This window comes from Dasypus novemcinctus, chromosome 20 (assembly GCF_030445035.2).
Source record: "Dasypus novemcinctus isolate mDasNov1 chromosome 20, mDasNov1.1.hap2, whole genome shotgun sequence".
Classification (NCBI taxonomy): Eukaryota; Metazoa; Chordata; class Mammalia; order Cingulata; family Dasypodidae; genus Dasypus; species Dasypus novemcinctus.
In genome coordinates this window covers 43101849-43126246 of record NC_080692.1, presented here as the reverse complement: position 1 = coordinate 43126246, position 24398 = coordinate 43101849, and the positions used below count along the sequence as shown (strand labels likewise).

The 24398-nt window shown below is 41.0% G+C and overlaps 1 protein-coding gene and 1 long non-coding RNA gene across 4 annotated transcripts in view; one reads left to right on the top strand and one right to left on the bottom strand.

Annotated features, from left to right (window-relative positions):
- The first annotated feature begins 235 nt into the window (after positions 1–235).
- The window catches only part of GYS2 (glycogen synthase 2), a 65464-nt gene continuing 41301 nt past the window's right edge, over positions 236–24398 (top strand). Inside the window, exons 1-4 of one of the 3 annotated variants that reach the window (XM_058282875.2) lie at positions 236–677; positions 11491–11672; positions 15540–15731; positions 18805–18987. In XM_058282875.2, coding sequence (XP_058138858.1) covers positions 557–677; positions 11491–11672; positions 15540–15731; positions 18805–18987 — 678 coding nt within the window. In that variant the 5' untranslated portion in view covers positions 236–556. The remainder of the gene's footprint in view (positions 678–11490; positions 11673–15539; positions 15732–18804; positions 18988–24398) is intronic. The other 2 variants (XM_004448663.5, XM_004448662.5) reach the window with 2 other exon arrangements.
- On the bottom strand, positions 16750–21810 carry LOC131274807 (uncharacterized). Its single transcript, XR_009182104.2, has 4 exons — positions 21660–21810; positions 18460–18553; positions 17500–17613; positions 16750–16863 (listed from the first exon to the last, which is right to left on the bottom strand). It is a non-coding gene; the product is annotated as an uncharacterized lncRNA (long non-coding RNA).

The following is a 24398-nucleotide window of genomic DNA, read 5'->3' as shown; positions in this document are numbered from 1 at the left end:
CTTTTAGAAAATCTTTAGAACTAGGAATCAAAAGAGACAACACTTAGGAAATCTAATAGAATTTAAAGCACAGAAGCATGTCCCAATCAATTCTACCTATACTCTAAAATGGCCTGCAAACTTTCAGAGAGAATTGCTAATATTGGATCATTCTGGAAATGATGAAATCAGCATCGGTGACCGAGAGTCTAGCAGTTTGCTCAAAAGGACAAGGGCTAAAGGGCTGAACCTGATCATGCGCACCCTGTGAGGAGTCCACCGGCTGAGGAGGGGCTTGCCAAAGCCCTGACCTGAGGCTTTCACCCGCGATGTTCTGGGCTGTTGGGTGGACAGCCATGAGGGATTTCATCCTCGGGCTCAGAAAGAGCGCAGAGTGGACCGGGGAGCTCCTCCTTCAGCCAGGAGTGCTCTGAGCAGCAGCAGCTTTCACTGCAGGTTTGTTCCCCTCAGAGAAGGCAGCAAAGCCTGTGTGCTACCAGCTCTCTGAACCCCTGGCTCTCAGCGCACCTCTCCTGGGACTGCAGTTCATTGGAAAGGGAGTTCAGAAGCCTCCAGAATGCTGCGGGGCCGGTCCCTCTCGGTGACATCGCTGAGCGGGCTCCCGCAGTGGGAAGTGGCGGACCTTCCCGTGGAGGACCTGCTGCTCTTCGAAGTCGCTTGGGAAGTGACCAACAAAGGTTCGTACAGCTCGCGAAGGTGGCTGTTTCTAAGACTGCTGGGGAAGGAAGATGAGGATTTCATGGGTCACTCGCCAGGCTGGTGAGGTGCCAGCGGGTGAAGAAAGCATTCAGACATCTATGTGAAGGAATGTAAGGTTAGGTTACATTCAGCCTCACTTATTTCAGCCGGTGATGAAAACTTAAGCACCGAAAGATACACGTTGAAGGGGGATACGTTTGAAAATATTAGTTGTTGCCAGGGAAAGTGATTTTAAAATAAAATTTAAAACCGTGTTATGACAAGACAGGAATAAAAGGTTAATATTTAGCCTTTTGTTTTTTGAATTGTTTTCTCAGCAATGTAGCTCAAGCGGTTGAGCACCTGCTTCCCATCCATATACAAGGTCCCAGGCTCAAGCTCTGGTACTCCTAAAAACAAACAAAAGAAAAAACCAACTCTCATTGGAGGGTGGATGTAGCTCTGTGGCTGAGCACCTGCTTCCCACATACGAGGTCCTGGGTTCAATCCCCGGAACCTCCCTAAAAAACTTAGTTTTAGGAAGAAGTGCATGAGACCAATACCAACAAGAAACTTTAACTACATACACTGATAATGATTGTAAGAAATATTTGATAATGTACCTAATAAGTCAAAATGAGCTTGGAATTAAAGTTGTAACCTAGAAGCTGTTCACCCTGCACAATTTTGTGATCCTATTAAGAATAAAAGTAATTTTCTCTTCATTGCTATGTATACATGGGAATTACAAAATAAGAAAGGAACAAACCTATTAAAATAATTTTCTAATAAGGTATAACCTGATCTATGTTGGATTTGGGAAGACAAGGTAGAGAAGTGCAGTCTAAAAGGTTTTCATAATAAGGTATCTTTAAAATTATAAAAATATTCCTTGTAGGTTGGTACTCATGTTAAAAAGTAGTAAGAGGGAAGCAGATTTGGCTCAATGGATAGCGCATCCACCTACCACATAGGAGGTCCAGGGTTCAAACCCAGGGCCTCCTGACGCATGTGATGAACTGGCCCACAATGAGTGCTAATGCGTGCAAGGCGTGCCTTGCCCCACACGCAAGGAGTATGCCCCATAAGGAGCGCTGCCCAGCACAAAAAAGTGCAGCCTGCCCAGGTGTGGCACTGCACACATGGAGAGCTGACGCAGCAAGATGACACAACAAAAAGAGACACAGATTCTAGGTGCCACTGACAAGAATGCACGTGAACACAGAAGAACACACAGAGAATGGACACAGAGAGTAGACAACTGGGGGGAGGGGGGTGAAATAAACAAAAAATAAATCTTTAAAAAAAAAGTAGTAAGAATATTGAGGGAAATATTAACAAAAAAACTTAACAGTTGAGAAGGTTGACGTCTTGAAGACCATGACGTACCAGGCCACAGGACTGATGGGTAAATGGGTAAATTTAAAGGATTTGAAATAATATGAATGTGAGGCATTGCCTCTTCCTCTAGCTAATCAGAGTCAGCACAACCTAGAAATGATTTTCACCTTATACTGATTGCTCAAAACTCTCATTTGCATGGATTCCTAAATTGATAGGCTTTTGTAGAAATGCACAGAATGCACACTCTTTTTCTGCATCATTTAGGGAAGAGGAGGCAAAGAGGAGAGAAAGAGAAACCATATTAAAGAGAAGTGGAGTATTTGACCAACTGCTGTTGTAATGCCCTATTTCCAGTCACAAGGTTTGTAAATATTTTCACCCCAAAGTTCCTGGGAATAGAACCATCCCTACTCCACCTGAATCCCAGGCTATGCCTTGAAGTAAAGACTTCTCCGCCTAGTGGACATGACCTCAAGGATACATCTTGTTGATGGGGGAAAGCCCAAATGCCTGGGATACTTTACCAGTAGGAATCAGTCCACAGGACCTGTGCACAAGTTCCAGCACCGGAGGAGAGCCCGTCTCCTTCCTCCTTTTCCCCTGATTGAACAACCATTACTAGAGTATTGTTTACGGGTCCTGGGGACACACTGCTGAAAATGGACTAAATCCATGCATCTCAGGACTTGGAACAGGGCCTCGCACGTGGCAAATGCTCAGTGAATTTTTCCTTTGAAAACACAAGTGAATAACTGAATGAATATGTTTATTTTTTCATCTTTTAAACTGTTTTTGATGTTTATTTTCAATTATTTCCCCCTACCTGGGGGAAGAAATATTTGTGTAAAGGGGACCCACAATGTGATTTACCCAAATTGACATCATCCTCAACAAATCTTTATTTTAATATTTATCACAGTCTGATTTTTTAAAGAAATTTTTATATAGATGGACAATTATTGTGTCCATCCCCAAGAATACATGGCCACTATAGTTTCCTTTTTAAAATAAACTTAAACTTCCTTGCAGCTCATAGCAGTGATAGGAGAACTCTGAGAGATCATGAATCAACTTCTCCATTTCCTAGAGTTGAACTAAGATTTAGGTCTCTTCCAAGTCTTTATTTTTTACTTCCACATCAGAATTAAATTTTTAAAAAAGATTTATTTTATTTATTTATCCCCTCCCCCCGCCCCAGTCATTTGCAGTCACTGTCTGCTCTCTGTGCCCATTTGCTGTGTGCGCTTCGTGTCTTGCTCATCTTCCCTTTAGGAGGCACTGGGAACCAAACCTGGGACCTCTCCTGTGATAGGTGGAAGCCCAATTGCTTGAGCCACATCTGCTTCCCTAGAATTAAATAATAAAACCTCCATTTTTAAAGGAAATGTCCTAGAGATAAAATAGTACAGGATTTGCAGTCAAAACTCATGGGATTTCTGAGACTTTGAAAAATCCCAGGATTTGGCTCAATGGATAGAGCATCCACCTACCACATGGGAGGTCCAGGGTTCAAACCCAGGGCCTTCTGACCCATGTGATGAGCTGGCCCACATGCAGTGCTGATGCGCTCAAGGAGTGCCCTGCCACACAGGGGTGTCCCCGCATAGGGGAGCCCCACGCGCAAGGAGTATGCCCCGTAAGGAAAGCCACCAGCTCAAAAAAAAGTGCAGCCTGCCCAGGAGTGGTGCTGCACACATAAAGAGCTGACACAGCAAGATGATGCAACAAAAAGAGGCACAGAGTCCCAGTGCCACTGACAAGAATACAAACAGACACAGAAGAACACACAGCGAAAGGACACAGACAGCAGACAACTGGGGGGGGGGGGGAGGGGGGAGAGGAATGGGGAAGGGAAGAGAAATAAATTTAAAAATGAAAAAAAAAACAGGAAAAAACAAAAAAAGAAAAATCCCTCAAATCCTCTGAATGTCAGTTTCTTCATGAATGAAATGAATGTAACATGCTCCATCCATCTAGCCATGTTCTGTGGCAAATGGGGAAATGTATTGATATCCAAGAAAACAGAAGATTTCATTGAGAGAGAAAAAACCATCGCTGCCAGAATTTTGCCAATGAACAATGGAAATGTGTAAAATATAACGAATTTTACCAATGAATTATTGGCCATTCATTCTCAGATCTCAAAAGAACCTTGATTTTTTAAAAAGTTGATTCATTCATGCACTCGTTATTCAGTAAAGGTTCATCAAGGGTCTATTAGGTGTCAGCTGCTGGGAGATGAGGGATAGCGATTAACAATACAGAATTGATTCCTAATCTCCCAAAATTTACAAATTTATGAGGAAGCTAGACAACAAATATGCAATTAGAGTCCACAGCAATAAGTAAGAGGCTAAACAGGATGATGCAACCACCATACATTAGTGGAGGGCTCTGACCTTATCTTGGTTTCTGAGAAAACCCTTTGGAGGAAGAAACCTTTGAGTTGAAGCCTGAAGGATGAGTATTTGTTGGGTAAAGAAAAAGGTGGAGGTGATGAAGGGGTGAGAGTGTTTCCTGTGAGGGAGGTATGAGCGTCAAGTAGCAGAGGTGAGAAAGTGTACTCTGTGATCTGAGGGAAGCTGGAGAGAGCAAGAGGAGGGGATGAGATCAGCAGGGGCTTGGCTCTGAGGGTTATGGTGAGTTAGACATACAGAGTTGAAGGATATCTTCAATCCTGGAGCAATGGGAAGCCATCGAAGTTCTCAAGAGCGGAAGTGCTAAGATTTGCTTTTGTGTTTTGCTTGGTGTGGAGGAGGTACTGGGGATTGAACCTGGGACCTCGTACATGGGAAGCAGGCATCAATCACTGAGCTACACCTGCCCTCAAGATTTGTTTTCAGAAGAGCACTGCTCTTTCTGGGGACCATAGGAAAGCAAACCTAGAAGAAGCCAAACCAGTGAGAGACAGTGGTGTGGTCTAGTATGGAAGCTCTAGGGATGGAAAGTTTGTCTGCCAGGAACAAAAAGTTTATCTTTCTCCTTCTTTGCATAGGTCCTTCAACAATCAATTCTCACCTACCAATAATTGCCTACATAGTCCAAATCAGTGTAACCTATGGAGCAGTTATCATGGTGAGGATATTTAGGATCATTAGAAACAGTTTAATGAATATTTTCACGAATCATGAATGCTAATTTAATTGATGTACCGACTTTTGAAATTTAGTCCCTGAATAGATATTTCTGTCTTAAAATCTACTGAAAACAAGTTGTTTTATCCCTAAACCAGAACCTTGCTTGGCCAATACTTTTACCTGCTCCCTGCACAAACTATCACCATAGCTCAGTCACGTGGCATGAGGGAACATGGAAGAACTCTGAATACTGCAGTAAAAATGGTATGGTAGAAATCGATACTAATTGCAAGTCCACTATACTGAGACATCAGTTTTAAAGGTGGGGTCTTTGGTATAAATGGACTTCCAGGAATCTGTGAACCTTCTGAAACTACATCTGAAAATTGTGGGCACATGTGTGTAGGGGCTTTTTCTGAAAAAAAGAACCTCAAACTTTCATCAGATTTCCGTAAGCCTTCTATGATTGATATAAGAACCACTACTCTCTAAGGCTCTGGATTACTTTATGTTACCTAGAGAAAACAACAAAAACAAGAAAACCCTATTTCCCTAACTACTGTTTTCCAAATGGCTTTTTCCAGAGGAGAATAGAGAGGGTGCCACCTGCCCCAAGACCTAATGATATTTACTTTTTTGTGACACTGCTCATTTTCCCCCTCCTTTCCCCCATCCAGCAATCTTATAAAGATCTAAATGTGAAGCTCCATACATTTATTTGAGATCTATAGTCTGTGAACTACAGAGTCAGATTGCTGGGGTTGGAATTTCCACTCCATTACTACCTCCGTGATATTGGACCCATCATGTAGGCTCTCTGTGCCTCAGTTTTCCCATCTATAAAATGAAGATAATAGTAATATCAACCTCTAACGGTGTTGTGAAAATTAAAAGAAATGTCTATCGTAGATCACTCTAAACGGTGCCTAGCATTTAATAGTCTATGTCAGCTTATTATTATTTCTAACCTCAGTGATCCCTTATTCTATGAAATGAAGTCAAGTTTTACTCATCTTCATAAAATACACGAGGTGTTCTCTGCTATACCTTATTAATTACTGCCTTTCCATGTCATTTTCCTTTTTTAAAAAACAATCTTTTAAAATCTCAATTTCTGTCTCATTTCACTGCCTTTGTTCTCTAATTTTTTCCCTCAAATTTCAAGTAGAAACCTCTATCCTTGATTATCTCTACATAAATTCTCAATATCTGGCAAATTTAGAAGGAATGCCCTACATATGATAAAAGATTCATCAAAGTCAAAGGACTGTCTCAGCTCCGGCTCAAGTCATCATGATAAGGCCAAGGAAAGGGAGCAAACTGGATGGCATAGGCTAAGTCATGGAATCTCTCTTTTTAAACTTTTTGTTTTGAACTAACGTCAAGACTGCATGAAAGTTACATAAATAATACAGAAGCAATACCTAGAACTCCAACATACCCCTACCCAGATACCCAGATTTCCCAACTATTAGCATTTTGCCATGTGTTTTGTATTATCTGTATCTACCTAGCTAGCTATCATCTATCTTCCAAACACTTGAGAGCAGGCTGCATACATCTTGCTCCTCTAACCCTAACCATTCCATGCAGAACAAGTGTAGAACACTTCCTGAGGACAAGGACACTCACTTATGTAATCACCTTAAGTACATCTAGCAAGTGTAAGATATTTAATATTGGCATAAAGCATATAGTCCATATTCCAATATTTCAATTGACCCAACAATGGCCCTTTCGAGCAAGTTTTCCTCCATTATTAGATCCAGGCTCAGGTCATGTATTGCATTTAATTGTCATTGTCTCTTCAGTCTCTTCTAAAAATTGTGATAACATATATACAACATCAAATTTCCCATCTCAACCACTCCCAAGCATTTAATTCAGTGGCATCAGCCATAGTCACAAGGCTGTGCTGTCATCACCATCATCTGTTTCTAGAACTTTTCTTTCACCCCAAACAGAAACCTGAGACCCCTTATGTGTTGACTCCCCTTTTCCCTCAGGTAATCTCTGGACATATTTCTTCATAAGGTGAGAGTCTAGCATCATCCATTACCATGCCAGCTTCCACGTCAAGTGGTTCTAGGGCAGGGCTTCTGAACCTTTTTCGTTCCACATACCCCTCTGCCAGTCAGGTGAAAACCATGGACCCCTTACTAAGTCCACACTGTACTGTGCTTTATTTAATAAATAGATCACACCTACACTAACACGTCCCCACAAGAATAATGTTTTTCTGAATTTCAATGCAAGCTCATGGACCCCCTGCAATCTAGTAAAAACCCATGTTCTATGGTTTTGTTTTGTTTTTTAAACATGAAAGCAGAGAGTGGAGAGAGAAGATACAGGTCAAGGTCACTTCAGTCCATAGGTGACCTTGGGGTTGAGGTCTCCTTGCTTGGTGAGGGTACACAGTGGCCACATCAGTGAAATCCTCAGCCATACCACACGAAACACATGGCCCATGGACAAACCAAGCTTTCTGCACAGTAGCTTCAAGATAAACACTAGCACTCCCACTTCCTTCTCAGCCAGATGGCTCTGCCCACCCCTCCTGCATATGGCGTCTGGAGCTGTCGCTGTGGGGGGCACATTGGGGTGAGTGTGTGGGCAGCCTTGCTCGTGTGTGCCTGTCACCTCCCACTGCCTTGTACCACAGTTGTTTTGATTTGAACCTCAGACCAGCAAAGTAATGGAAACACAAACACCGGCTGACCATTGTCCCAGCGGCCCTTACCCTCTTTCCTCCAAGACGTGCTGCCTCAGAGAATGCTGTTCTAACGTACAATGACTACCCCTGCTTCTGCAAGTGGGTCTTGGTAGAGAAGGGTCAGATTAGTCACCATGCATGCTGAAGCAGTCATATGATTTCCAAATTACGTTAACTTTTAAGCATATAAAAAAAAATAGTGAATAGTCACCAAATTTTTATATATGCAATTTCTTATTTTGGCTGCTGTCCACTCTATACTGCTTTGCAGTCCTGACTTTTAAAATATCGTCAGCATTTCTAAATGAAAACTTAGGGGTCTAACTACTTCATTGACATATTTGCCACCACAGCTCATTTTCTCTTTGGTATGAAAGACCTGATACTTTGCCCTCACACTAAAGGTAGCTCTTATGTTGTTTTAGGAAAATATAGATCAATAAAATACAAGGTTCATGTTTGAAAGTGAAGGACAAGTCCAAATTCAACACCTACACTGCAGTAAAACAATTCATTTAAAAATATGTTGGTGAACTTGTTTGATTTTTACTCACATTGGTAAATAAGAATGATCTGACTTCCATACTGCTGTATTCACTGGACTCTAGCATGCTGAGAAAGACGTTTGGGGCAGACTGTGGTAAAATAGAGTAAAAACTGAGGGAAACTTGATGGCATATGAACATGGGGAGGTCAGAGGGAGGTTAAAATAGTCCTTGGGCATATGAAATAGTACCAAGAGCACCTGACACAGGAAGTCCATACAGGGAGAAGTCTGGAAAAGGAAAACCAAAAGCATTCATTTACTAGTGGACCTTAACCAATATGGGATGGACTCATTTTTTATAAATTTACATTTTAATGCCTACTAGATCAAAAGAGCATGGCTGTAGTATTTATAAACACTTTAATGTTATTTGGGGGAAGCGGACTTGGCCCAGTGGTTAGGGTGTCCGTCTACCACATGGGAGGTCCGCGGTTCAAACCCCAGGCCTCCTTGACCCGTGTAGAGCTGGCCCATGCGCAGTGCTGATGCGCGCAAGGAGTGCCGTGCCACGCAGGGGTGTCCCCCGCGTAGGGGAGCCCCACGCACAAGGAGTGTGCCCCGTAAGGAGAGCTGCCCTGTGCAAAAGAAAGTTCAACCTGCCCAGGAATGGCGCCGCACACACGGAGAGCTGACACAACAAGATGATACAACAAAAAGAAACACAGATTCCTGTGCCGCTGACAACAACAGAAGCGGACAAAGAAGAACATGCAGCAAAATGGACACAGAGAACAGACAACTGGGGTGGGGGAAGGGGAAAAAGGAGGGGAAGGGAGGGAAGGGGAGGGAAATAAATAAAAATAATAAATACTTAAATAATAATAATAATAATAATGTTATTTGGGAGCCATCTATATCCAGGCTGAAAGCTCAACTGGGAAAAAGTAGCAAATTAATCAGCTATATTTATCTTTGAACTTCAATTCTCATATCCAACCATTTGTTTTTTTCCTAATAAGAATATCCCTCGTGTCCACTAGATTCATTTACCCAAATGTATTTGAATTTGAAACACATAATCTAACAAACAAGAGCATTCTAAAATCTCCAAGAAAGATGAATTTGGGGAAAAAAAAGCAAAGCCATTTAATGAATATGCACTATCCAAAATCTATAAGGGAAGCGGACTTGACCCAATGGATAGGGCATTCGCCTACACATGGGAGGTCCGCAGTTTAAACCCCAGGCCTCCTGACCCACGTGGAGCTGGCCCATGCGCAGAGCTGATGTGTGCAAGGAGTGCCGTGCCACACAGGCGTGTCCCCTGCGTAGGGAAGCTCCGCGTGCAAGGAGTGCACCCCGTAAGGAGAGCCACCCAACGCGAAAGAAAGTGCAGCCTGCCCAGGAGTGGCGCTGCACACACGGAGAGCTGACATAGCAAGATGACACAACAAAAAGAAACACAGATTCCTGGTGCCGCTGATAAGGATAGAAGCGGTCACAGAAGAATACACAGCGAATGGACAAAGAGAGCAGACAACTTGTGGGCTGGGGGGGGGAGAGAAATAAATAAATAAATAAACTTTAAAAAAAGTCTATAAGGTATGCTGTCTGATAAGATGAAGATGAAGGAAATAATTTAGAGAAGAGGAGCAATCATTTGAAGATTTGGCCTTTTTATGGACTCAGTGATTTTATATCGAGTTTATATCTATTCAAATATGTTGCTGAGATAAGACTCTAACACTTTAAAGAAAATTTACTCTTGTAAAAAAGTTGCCTTCAAAAACTGTTTCTTTAAACTGTTTTTCTTCAACAAATAGTTTTGGACCGTTTATAATAAATTTTCTGGAATTCAGGGAAATAGGTGTACTTTAGGTTAGCATCAATTCATATAGACTTGGATTCCTTGTTGAATGACTCAGTGAATCACTGAATCTGGTCTGATCTGGAAGCCTCTACCAGCAGGTTCTGAGGCCCTCTTCATGTGTCCCACACTGTCCCATCACCTGCCATCTCTGCTGGGATTTTTTTTTAAGATTTTTTATTTTTATTTTTTTAATTTTTCTCCACTTCCCCACTCCCCCTCCCCCAGTTGTCTGCTCTCTGTGTCCATTCGCTGTGTGTTCTTTTGTGACCACTTGTATCCTTGTCAGCGGCACCGGCAATCTGTGTCACTTTTTGTTGTGTCATCTTGTTGCGTCAGCTCTCTGTGTGTGCGATGCCACTCCTGGGCAGGCTGCACTTTTTTCGCATGGGGTGGCTCTCATTACGGGGTGCACTCCTTGTGCATGGGGCTCCCCTACATGGGGGACACCCCTGCGTGGCATGGCACTCCTTGTGTGCATGGGCCAGCTCACCACACAGGTCAGGAGGCCCTGGGTTTGAACCCTGGACCTCCCATGTGGTAGGCGGACATTCTGTCTGTTGAACCAAATCCGATTTCCTCTGCTGAGATTTATAGTCTTCTTAACAGACTGCTGAAGTGACTGTTTTAATTTCTTTTAGACATAGTTGAAAAGTATTTTCTAAAAGATGAAGTTTTTAAGGATAATTGGTTTATGGAGGTGCATATATAAATTGCTTCCATGTAATATTTACATTTGGTAATGACTTTAGTTCTAGGTCTTAGGGGAACTCTTTTATAAATTAATGCATCTCGTTGGTATTGTACAGCAATACTGACATTTGCCTTTTGTATTTTACTTCTCAGAAGGCAATTTTCCAAAAGTATACTTTGAGTGGCTCAGGTTTGAAGAAAAATTTGCAGATAAAATTCTACCTTTTGGCCATAGACTATAACTATTGATAAGATTTATTAAAGTCTAAGTTACTAAAATAAGATATAAGGTAGCTATCAAATCTTATATCCTGATGAATTGGATACTTCATAAAAACAATAATGAAAAATGCAAAGAAAGTTTCTTCCCATTACACAAAATGAAATTGCTCTTTGAATTTCAGTTAAGTTTGGTGCCAGAGCCTATGTTAGCTTCAGAATTTCATACAGGGTTTCTTGGTCATCCACTTGCCTACACAGCTCACAGACAAAGTATTGGTTAGTACCCTTTAAAAACAAGTTAAACATTGTTCTTTTAGAAAGTTAAGTAAATCCTTGGGCTTGGTGGGTCCTAAAATGACTGGAATGAATTTGTAATCTGAATGTGAATGGAGCCTTTTCTTTTTAACAGTTGGTGGCATCTATACTGTGATTCAGACAAAGGCCAAAACAACAGCAGATGAATGGGGAGACAATTATTTTCTCATAGGTCCATATTTTGAGCATAATATGAAGACTCAGGTGGAGCCGTGTGAACCTGTAAATGATGCTGTCGGAAGAGCAGTGGATGTGATGAATAAGCATGGCTGCCAGGTAAAGGACTGATGCTTCGCTCAGCAACAATTAGCAAAGGGGTAAGGGTAAACAGATGGTGATTTAGAAGAACTCACACCGAGAGAAGACCATTCACTTAGCTAAGAGCAGCAGGTTTGTGAGGAAGATAACTTTGATTTTTAAATTGGTTGCACTGAAGTCTACCGGGATTATGGGTTTGGAGCTCAGCTAGAAAGCACAGGCTGCAGGTGGATTGGGGGAAATCATTTGCATCTAAATTGTAGTTGAAATCATGGGTGTTCATAATATAATTCAGTGGGAGTTCATAGACGAAGAACAGAAGTCTGGAGCCAAAACTTAAGAGAATGCCAACATGTTAGCATTCTACACCTACATTAGAAGGAGTCTGAAACTGCAAAGGTAGAAGATAGTGATATTGAGCCAATAATGCCCAACTCATTATCTAATATGGCAAAAGGTACTTGGCAGATGGGATTACAGCAAGGCCCTTGAGATAAAGGGATTATCCCAGTGGACCCAATGAAATCACCAGGGTCCTTGTAAGAGGAAAACAGTAGAGTTAGAATCAGTGAGGAGATAGAGAGGTGGGAGTGATCTGCTATGAAGATGGAGGAAGGGGTCATGAGCCAAGGAATGCAGGTAGTCTCTAAAAGTTGGAAAAGTCTAGGAAACATTCTCCACTAGGGCCTACAGAAGGAACACAGCTCTGCCAACAACTTGATGTTAGCCTCTAAGACCTATTTCTAAACTCCTGATCTCCAAACCTATAAGATAATGTTGGTGTTGTGTTAAGCCACTGATTTTGTGCTACAGCAGCAATAGGTAGTTAAGTCAAGGGATGGAAGAGTTTCATGTAAGAAGGTGGAACTAAATCAACAAAGGATTGAACCAAGGTCAACTGGATTTGGCAATATTCAGGTTGTTGGTGACCTTGCTATGTACAGTTTCAGAGGACTGAAGGAGGGATTAACTCAAGATTGTAGTTGGTTGAGGAATGAATGAGTGATAAGAAAAAGGATAGATTTTTCTATGATGGGGACAGATAGCACAGTAGTTAGAGAGTAGTTTTGAGAATTGGCATTTAAAAAAAATATATTGATGAGGCCTGAGCATGTTTATATGTCAAAAGGAAATAGCTGGAGCAGGTGTGGCTCAATCAGTTGGGTACCTGCATCTCACATAGGAGGTTCCCAATTTCTGTTCCCAGTGCCTCCTAAAGAAAACAAACAACTAACAAAAACAGTTAGCAGACAATGAGCAAAAACAGTAAGCAGACAACAAACAAAAACAAAAAGGAAATAGCTGGCAGACAGGGAGAGGTAGAAAGTTAAGACGAGAGTAAAGTCACTGAAAATGGGGGAGGATATAAGATCCAAAACACCATTAAAAGGATCATTCTTTGCCCCTTTCACTCAAACAAGGCATAAAAAATGAATACAAATTGAGGCAAATTGATGAAGAATTCGGGGTGGTCTCATCCCAGGTGAGTAACTCTACTGAAGATGAGTTAAAGATCACCTTATGAGAGCAAGGAGGCAAGTGCTGAAATAAGAAATATTGAAGGAAGGCATTCTGAAGAAGTGTTCAAGGGATCTATAAAAGAATCCGCACACGCCTAAGTGTAGTCATGACATTTTAGTGACACAAATGTCCATGGCTCTGTGACTCTCTCCAGCTGCCAGCAGCAACCTGAAGAAGGTGTGGAGAGTTGAATAGCTAGAGATCCACCCTGGGTTATTTCTGGAGGGAAGGTGGCAAGGACACGGGCAGTAATTTCGAGAGTGACTGAAGTACTAGTTGGCCTGGTGGACAGCCGTGTCTGAAATGGATGGGAAAGGAAGTAAAGCCAGAAAGGAGGCGACAATTTGTGAGAAAACAGAACATTCCAGGAACTGAAGGTCTTGATGAGGATGCATACGTGCATTGGGAGAAACAGGATGAGAGGACTGGAAGGACACTGACAGTTGGGTAATAGAATACTTGACTTGATATTTGGAAGAGGAACAATTTGGTTTATTACAGGTGTAAAAATGCAGCGATGAATTTGGGGGCCTTAAGTGAAGTGGACGTGAAGTTCTTGGAAGTGAGCAAGGTCAAGTAACTATGAGCTGAGTGTATAGGATAAGTTTGTTTTTTTTTTAAATTGGACTTTGAAGTTGCCCATGATTAGGCAGGAAGATATCCAGGTGATTGGTAGAAAAGGGAAAGATAATATACTCAGAAAATGTAAATTCCAAAGGTATTTTTAAACACAAATAGAAGAATAGGAGTGTCAAACTGCACTGAAATTTTTAAAAATACTACCTTTCCTTCCCACTCATCCAGCAATTTAGTTTCTGGGGGTGAAAAAATGAGAACCCTTCACTTGAGGCATCCACATGGGTGGTGCCCCAGGAGATGTATCCAAGGTTAAAGGTGCAAAAATTTAATTTACAATGGAACTTGAGGTTGAAAGATTTCAGAGTAAGGGCAGCAGAGAGAATGAAGGCGAGTGATGGGGGTGTGGGAGAATGTTAGAAGGGGCTTGGATTTGACGCTCTTGTGAAGAAGAGGGAGATGAAAACATGATCTAAATGACTGGTCTCAATATTCTAATTGGATTTCTGGTATAAGAATGATTTTGTGATGGAACCAAAAACTGACCAGGAGTCAAGATAAGCTAACTTACATTCTCCTTTTATAGTTTCACACTTCTGTGAACTTAGCTCACTGTTTACTATGTCACATATTAGGCACTCAGTAAATATTTGTGGAATGAATGAATGAGTCAACGAATGTCCCTGTTGAAAGTTTTTGGGGTTTAGGTAATCACAATCTCAAAAGGAAAGGATGGCATGATATACACTAAATTATAATGAAAGCAACTGGCATACAATGAGAGTCTCCCAAAGTTGGACCAGGTATTGGCTTTGAGTAGGGAGACAGTTATCACCACACCTGCTGCATCCTATGGGAGGAAAATAATGATCAAATGGGCTTCCAAGCTCTGCAAAATTCAGCTTTGGGCGGAGTCACAAGGGTCAATATGTAAGCAATGTGAATGCCTTTAGCTTTGTAGAGAGGCGTGAACGCCAACAAGAGAAGTTTTAGAGTGGATTATGGGATTGTGTTCCATGTAAGAGGAGAATAAAATAAAAATCAAGACAAAGGGACAAGTGAGTTAGTATGAAAAAATATAGACTGAAGGGGAGGTTAAAACATGGATATATAAAGTGTATATTTAAATATGACTGGAAAAATTTGAGACAGGTCTTGCTTTCAGACATGCACAAAGGAAAACATTCAGGAATAAAAGGAAAACAAGCCAATTTGAAAAATTGGGCAATATTTAGTTAAGATTTCTGGCAGACATGTATTAGAAAACATTTGGGGCCTTTTTCTTTTTTGGTAGGAGGAATAAGAGAAATCACACACATTTGTCTATAGAAACAAATGTTTTTCAGGAAATATTGTAAGTCCTATTATATAAGGGGAAATAAATAATACAGGAGGCATTATATCCAACTACAGGTTCTTAAAAATACAGAAGATTTCATCTTAGGACTATCATAAAAGCATCGACCATAATATTAAATCCTAGGTCCATGACTTCAAGGTCATAGAAAGGTAATGAGGGACCGAACAAGAGAGATTATGTAATTTGTTTTTACATCCACCAATTTAAAGAAGAGCAAGAACCTGAAGAAATCCTAGGGGAATGAATGCAGGCCAATTTAATTTTCAGTCTCAAGCATCAGAGGCTTTGTGTTAGCACGACAGCTTTCTACACAGCATGCTCTCCCTGCCATTGAGTTCTAAACAAAGCTGATATCCTATACGCACAACGACCCTTCCCTCACTCGCACTACTTGGTATTATTGCCCGGCTGTGTTCTTTCCGTGGCAGGTGCATTGTGGAAGATGGCTGATAGAAGGCAGCCCCTACGTGGTGCTCTTTGACATAGGCTACTCAGCTTGGAACCTGGACAGGTGGAAGAGCGACCTCTGGGAAGCATGCAGTGTTGGCATCCCTTATCACGACCGAGAAGCCAATGACATGCTGATATTTGGATCCTTAACAGCCTGGTTCTTAAAAGAGGTACAGTTCACTGTGTAGTCATGCCACAGAGGAACAGCTCAGCTGCACTCGGTGCCCAGCAATGATCCAGGATCTTTGAGATGATGCTATTACTGCTTGTCCCAATACATTGTCAAGGAGACTGAGAAAATGTTCAGCCTTCCTCTAGCTGCCAGGCTCTGGAGCAGGGAAATAATAATGCTTATCAATATGTACCTAATATTAGCTTGAAGTAGAATAGTGTATATAAAGTACTCAAATTGCCTGCCACACAGAAGATACGCAGCACATACACAAAAACAGGGAATAGAATACATCCTGCCCTGTGTACATGAATTCTAGAATCATGGTTGTAGGAAAGAGCTTGAACGAGTTGGTTTACACATGAGTACTTGTGCGCAACTCGATTGGCTTTTAGATACTTTCATTCTTTTGTGAAGGGCTGAAGTGAAAGAGCCCTCAGCAAACCCTGGAGTATCCCGTGGATCTGAAAAACCGAAAGCATTAGAAATCAGTCCTCTTTAATTCTGCCAAGTCTGTACTCTCAACTCTTCAGGGCAGACCGACTGGATTTCTGTAGGGCCATCACCTCAAGGTGATGGTCCCGTGCCTTCAAGGCAGGTGGTGCAGCAAGAGCAGCCCCAGAAAGCGGGAATATGGTTTGAGGAGAAATCACGGGACTGTTCTGCTGGGGTCTGTTCCCCTTGACCAGTCCTCACAGATGACATCAGATTTCAGTAGCCATAAAGGGAGGCCTTGGAGGGGACGGGAAAGGTAGAGGGTTTGGGTTGGTGACCATGTAGGGCAGGGCTTCTCAATCTTTTCAGTTCCACGGACCCTTTTGCCAGTCAGGGGAAACCACGGACCCCCTCCTAAGTCCACACTGTACTGTGCAGTTTTTAATAAATATGTCACACCTGTACCAACACGTCCCCACAAGAATAATGTTCTTTGGGATTTCAATCCAAGCTCAGGGACCCCTGGTGAAGAGCCCCTGGTGTTGGGGAAGGAGGGGGCTGGGTGGCAGCAGAGCCTGCTGTCAGCACTGGTTTGTGGAACCAACTCTACCTACCTCTGCAAACTGCCACCTTGAGCTACTTCCTCCTTGACTGAGGCCAACTACTGGACAGGGTATGTGTATGCCATTGTCATCCTTTTTAAGGGAAATAGAAGGGAGAGAAGAAAAAAAGAGTAAGAGAGAGAGGGCACCCCAATTTTATCGAAAGAAAAACGTTCCAGAAATAGGGAGTTCCTCTAGATCAGAGTGAATGGAGATATGGAAAAATTTCCAAGATGGCTGGGAAAGTCCTGCTTCTGCTGCCCCTGGTCTCATCAACTATTCGTGGTTGTGGGGAAACTTTTGAAGAGCAGGTGCTTTAAAGAACAAAGGTTTTAGCTTAAGTTAATGGCTCTCTGGACCGGCAGCAGCGCCTGGAAACTTTTTAGAAATGAATTTGATTATTTGGGCATGGGACCTAGGAGTAGTGTCACACAGGACTTCCAGGTGATTCCAATGCCTGTGAAGTGCCATTGTCCCATGTTCTCTCCAAACACCCCAGTTCTCCACGCAGGCTCCTGGAAGTCAGGGGTTCTACATTCTCACTGCTCTCTCTCCTCAGGTTAAGGAAACTGACGGCCGGTAGGAGGGGTGAGGTGGGAATAGTAATTCATTGTAGGGGTGAAACATTAAGGTGAAAAGTTTGGTGACCACCCTAGTTTGCTGTTTGGGGATTAGACCAGGGTCCCCAGTGAATTTAAAATTGCTATTTGATTCTAAGCAAGGTATTACCCTCTTCCTCCTGCTTCTGTATTTTTAAAACAACATTGTGGGAAGTGGCTGTTGGTCAAGCAATTGAGCTCTTGTTCACCTTATGGAGGACTCGGGTTCAATCTCTGGGACCTCCTGGTAAAAAAAAGAAAAAAGCTGTCCCAACCTGCACGGCACTGAAAGGCAAAGCCCCACATGGCGAAGTGCTGCACCAAAAAAAGACAATAACAAAAGCAGATTTAAAAAATGAACAAACAATATTGTATCCATTCAAACGCTTGTGAGGGAGGACTAAAGTTTCTTTCCGGCTGGTCTCCCAAAGGAGACCCCACGGCTCTGGGATTACTCAGGCTGTGTCCACGTACACTTATGTACGTGGGAAAAACTGACACATGGGGGAAAAAACACACTTTAAACTATGACTAAACTGGAACTGAATACAACCGTAAGCAAGGTTCCTTATGCCAAAAAGTGTTAAGAAGCTACGTGGGCCCTTTAGCTCAGTGAAAACAGAAACTAAATCATATCTCTTCCTAGATTTTATATCAGCTTGCCCCTGATTTTTGCAGACTGTGATATGATAGTAAGACTAACTAAGGCATTCCTTATGGTATCTTGGTTTCTAGAAAGTGTATTGTACCTGCACAGTCATCTGCTCTCAAAGGCCACTTTCCTACCTGCTGAAAAAAATACACTGTCTATAAGCAAATTGCTGTAAATATCTTGTCAAAATTTAATTTCCTCAATAAAGCAATCTTCCACATTAAAGAAAAAAATGCTTTTGGCTGCAAGAAACAGAGAACCCAACTAAAGCTGACTAAAACATGAAGACATCTATTGTTTACTGTAGAAGTAGCCTGGGAGTAGGTAGTCCCAATTGATTGAGCAGCTCAGTGATACGTACAAGGATATTGTTATCGCCTCTTATTCATTCATCCACCCATTCAGCAGCGCTCTTTTGGGTGCCTACTGGGCACTTACTTCTGAGGCCCTTCTATGGACACAAATCCAGATCTCAGGGAGCGGATACAGCGCAAGTGGTTGAGTACCAGTTTCCCATAATTCCCAGGACCTCCTAAAAACAAAACAGAAAACCAAATCTGATCCATCATTACAAGAAAGGATTAAGACATCAAAAGATCTGGGCCTTACGAACACGCCCCTGAATGCTATAAAATATCTTACCCTTGTTAAATAAGCATGTTTCATATTTAAACCCCTTTAAATTGTGATAAAATTTGCAGGCATAACTTTCCTTATCCTGTGGGCCGTGAGCAAGGTCAAGTTTCACCGACAACTCTTCTAAATGCTTTTTCTCTGACGTAGGTGACAGATCACACGGATGGTAAACACGTCATTGCCCAGTTCCATGAATGGCAGGCTGGAACCGGGCTGATCCTTTCCCGAGCCCGGAAGCTTCCTCTTGCCACGATATTCACCACCCACGCCACGCTGCTTGGGAGGTATCTCTGTGCGGCGAACGCTGATTTCTACAACCATCTTGACAAGGTAAATGGGCCTCCTCTCTCCTCTCCACCTTCTCCCTGCCTTTCCTTGAAGCTAAAGGATGACAAGTATTGATTTTTATGTTCACCTGCCAGCTGGATGGCAGAAATGCCCTTTAAATTAATCAGTATTCATGACAGAGCTTCCCTTGGGATGACAGACAGCTCATCGAGCTTAACTTTGTTAAAAGTGCAATGAATTAGACCTTAGAGGTGAGAGGCCAGATTCTTCTCGCACTACAGAGCAATAGATCCAGAGGGGCGAGGCGGGAGCATGACACTGGTCATAAGCTCGGGCTCCCCTTCCCTCCGGGAACCTGGGATCCACATGGGGCTCTCAGGGGCAGGTGGAGAACAGGGAATCTAGGCATACTAATTGCACAAAGAGCAACTTAGACTCTATCCCCAAGTGGACAACTACTTGGAAGTCACATTATAGGTCAAAAGACGAGCTTTCTCCTGGAACTCTGCAGCAAGTGGCTGGGGTTTTTCTGAGCCCACATAAGAGAAGCTGCTGAAACCTGGGCTGTGGGTCCTTTGTGATCCGTTTTGCTTGCTTATCTTAAGAGACTATCCAATTGCATGACACAATATCATTTAATTTTGACTTCTTTCTTCTATTTTTCCAGTTAAATCTGACTAATTTTTTAAAAAATGTGTTTTTTATCATTGTGTCGATAATATCCACAAGGAATTTTGAGTACCGCCGATGTGATATATACATTACCAACTAAATTGATAATGATTTAGCATTCTGAGATTATGTTTCACTATCAGTAAAATTAGTGAGTTGACAAGTTGGTTTCCAAAGTGTTCCCATTTTTTAAAATTCTAGAATTCTATAAAATGGAATACAGTGGGTGTGTGTATGTGTGTGTGTGAGAGAGAGAGCTCAGATAATGGTAGTGGAAAGTTTTACTATCTCAAAGACGAACTGCATGAAAGTTTTTTCTGACAAATGTCAACATTTACAATGCAATGAGTAGTTCTAATAAAAACTTCCTTGTTAAAAGGTCAGCCTAACCTAAAGGTTAAATTGTAAACATAAGACATACACGGGAAACGGACTTTGGCCCAGTGGTTAGGGCGTCGGTCTACCATATGGGAGGTCTGCGGTTCAAACCCCGGGCATCCTTGACCTGTGTGGAGCTGGCCATGTGCAGCGCTGATGCGTGCAAGGAGTGCCGTGCCACGCAGGGGTGTCCCCCGCGTGGGGGAGCCCCACGTGCAAGGAGTGCGCCCGTGAGGAAAGCCGCCCAGCATGAAAAGAAAGAGCAGCCTGCCCAGGAATGGCGCCGCCCACACTTCCCGTGCCGCTGACGACAACAGAAGCGGACAAAGAAACAAGACGCAGCAAATAGACACCAAGAACAGACAACCAGGGGAGGGGGGGAAATTAAATAAATAAATAAATCTTTAAAAAAAAAAAAAAAGACATACATTTACAATAAGGTCACCAAGGAATTCAAATAGTCAGAAGGAGGAAATTTCCTAATGGAGTATGGTAATGGTAGGCTAATAAGAACCAGTGATCTGTGATAAGCTTAATCACCATGTTTCTTGGAAAGCATAGGAATTTGACTTTGTGAAAAATAAACAATTAGAGAGGCATATCAATTTTTTCCTTTTAGATATTTGAGTATCATAAAATAACAATGAATAAAACTAATAATATGCATTTGGATATTCTTATTTTTAAACTAAAGGTGCAGTCAATGCATTGTAGCATATAGTTATGTATTACAACTTTTTGCTTTTGACAAAAGGTCAGGATGTATATCCTAATGTCTTCAAATATGATTATACATCTCCCCTCTTAAAAACCCTCACAGGCTGAGATGAAATGTAAGCTGACCCAGACCCTAGTTCATCTTTCTAATGAAATGCCCTGTCCAGAAAAGACCAACAGCTAACAAGGAGTCAGGAATTAGGTTTTGAGTTGAATTCATAGTCATTTCTCATAGCAAAATGCCCATGCTCATACTTTGTTTAGATTTGAGTGATATATTTTTAAAAAATCAAATTATTTAGATGAAAAGTCTTTAAAAATTTTATCATAAATCATAATACACACACTCATAATACATCATAATTTTGTCTTTCATGCAAAAACCAGGTTCAGCTTCAATAGTTGTAACTCAGACAAAAAAACATGGGAAAAATGAAAACTAGCATAAAAGTACTGAACTTTTGTAAAAGCAAAGACGACAAGTATTTTACTAAAATAATTAGTGCTAACTAAAAACATTTTTTTATTAGTAGCCAATCCACAAGGACCCTGATGTTGGTTTAAGTTTTCAGTAAAATTCATAAGCTAAAAAAATATTTTAACCATTTCTTCCAGCATAAGAATTTTCTGAGAATGTGCAGTTCTTAGCTATGTAGGTGTCAATTGTGTAACAACAAAAGAACAAAGGACGGGGGTGTAATAATTAGAAATATACTATTGTAAAATTCTTCTATAGCTTGCAAAATATTGGAATATATTTTGAATGTAGACTTCGTTGAGTTAAAGAGCCTAAGATGGCCTTTTCACAAAGATGGCCCAAAAGTGAAGATGACAGGGCTGGCCCCTCCCAAAACTGAAGCCAGAGCAAAAGCTTTGAAAGCCAAGAAGGCAGTACTGAAAGGCATCCACAGTCACATAAAAAAAGAGAAGATCCACACATCACCCACCTTCCAGCGGCCTTAAGTGCTGCGTCTCAGGAGAGAGCCCAAATATCCTCGGAAAAGCACCCCCAGGAGAAACAAGCCTGACCACTCTGCCATCATCAGTCTTCCCCTGACCACTGTGTCAGCCAAGAAGACTGAAGTCAACGACACACTGTGTTCATTGTGGATGTCAAGGCCAACAAGCACCAGATCAACAGGCTGTGAAGAGGCTCTGTGACATCACTGTGGCCAAGGTCAACACCTTATCAGGCCTGAAGCAGAGAAGAAGGCGTATGTTCAGCTGGCTCCTGACTATGATGCTTTGGATGTTGCCAACAGAATTGGGATCATCTAAACTAAGTCCAGCCAGCTAATTCTAAATATAAGTTTTTTGAGCGTAAAAAATATATATATACACACACACACAACATGATCTTTAGCATAAATATATATATACACATAACATGATCTATATGTATATACATAATATGATATAAGAAAATTCAGAGACTAAAAAGAGAAGATAAAATTGATTTTAGAGCATACTTGATTTACTCTTAGTGAAAGGCAGAAAAGAGGAACAGTGGCAGATGGACCAAATCATAATAAAATACTAACATGGTAGGAATAAATCCAACATACCAATAAATATATATGAACCAAAAACTCCAATTAAACGACAGACATTTTAAAACTAGATTCAAAAGCATGACGTAATTATATGTTTTTAAAAAATAAATACATTTCACAAAAGGTTGAAATTAAAATGATGGAAATATATATTCCATTTAATAATTAAGCATAAGAAATCAGGTATGACTATATTAATATTTTTTAATATTGACTTTAAGACAGAATAGTATCAGAAATAGAGACAATTTTTTTATTAAGGGATCAATTAATCAAAGGGACATAGCAATCCAAATGTATATAAACCTAATAACAGAGCTCACAAATTTAAAATCAACAGAACTAAAGGAAATATTGACAAATCCACAATTGTAGTTCATTTTTAAAATTTTTTTATTTATTTCTCTCCTCTTCCGCCCCCTCCCCCTCCCCCTATTGTCTGCCCCGTGTCCATTCTCTGTGTGTTCTTCTGCTTCTGCTTGCATTGTCAGGCAACACTGGGAAACTGCATCTCTTTTTTGTTGTATCATCTTGCTGTGTCAGCTCTCTGTGTGTATGGCGCCACTCCTGGGCAGGTTGTGCTTTTTTCATGCAGGGCAGCTCTCCTTACGGGGCACATTCCTTGTGCATGGGGCTCCCCTACATGGGGGACACCCCTGCGTGGCACAGCACTCCTTGTGCACAGCAGCACTGCGCATGGGCCAGCTCGCCACACAGGTCAGGAGGCCCTGGGTATCAAACCCTGGACCTCCCATATGGTAGGCAGATGCTCTATCAGTCGAGCCACATCCACCTCCCTATAGCTGATTTTAACACTCCTCTCAGTAATTGCTGAATTTTTACAAAAAGTTAACAGTAGGAAAAGTTAATCAAAAACAATACCATTTATAATAGAATCAAAATATAAAATACTTAAAGATAAATTTAACAAATTTAACAAGTTACAAAAATTGCTGGGAAAAATCAAAGATTGAAATAAATGAAGTGATACTATGCTTTTGGATTGAATGACTCAATATTATTAAAATTTCAATTCTACCCCCAAATTTGTGTATAGATTCAATGCAATTCCATTCAAAATTTCAGTGGGGATTTCTCTAGAAATTGATAAACTTACTTTAAAATTTATTTGTAAGTGCAAATTTCCTAGAATAACCAAAACAATTGTGAGGAAAAAAAGTTGAAGGACTTGCAACTATCTGATTTTAAGACTTTCTATAAGCTAGAGTAGTCAAGACAGTGCAGTATTGATGAAAGAATAGACGAAATATAATTAGGGAAAAAACAGCCCCCAAATAGATGCACAAGTAAATAGTTACGTGATTTTTGACACAAAAGCCAATGAAAGTCAATGAGAAAAGGAAAATCTCCTCAACAAATGAAGCTGGAGAAACCGGATATCGATAGGAAAAAATAACCCTAGAACCCTGCCTCGAACCATACTCAAAATTTAATTTGACATGGATCATAAAGCCTAACTGTAAAAGCTTAAATTACACCTCTTCTAGAAAAACAAAAACAAAAACATAGAATATCTTCAAGACATTGACGTAGGCAAAGATTTTTAGATAAGATACAGAAAGCACTAACCATAAAAGAAAAAGAAAAAATAAATAGAATTTCATCAAAATGAAAATGTCTGCTCAAATGATATCAAAAAAATTATTAGGCAAGCCAGAGACTGGGAGAAAATATAAATATTTCTCAATGGACTTGGGTCCAGAACATATACAGAAATCTTACAATTCCACAGTAAGAAAATAACCAATAAAAAATGGTCAAAAACCTTATGGAGATACATTTTAAAAAATATCCAAAAGTGAAAAATATGAAGACTCAATATCATTGGTCATCAAGGTATTGCAAATTAAAGCCACAATGAAATACCATTATACACTCATTAGAAGGGCTAACATGAAAACAATTGACATCTTTAAATGTTGAAGAGGTTGTGGATTGCCCTAATTCTCATATACTGATGTTCAGAGTACAAACCACTTTGAAAAATACATCTATCCTATGACTAAGTAATTACACTCCTAGGTATTTATTCTAAAGAAATAAAAACATGTGTCTACACTAAACGATGTACACAAATATTCATAGCAGCTTGTTCAAAATAGTCAAAAACTC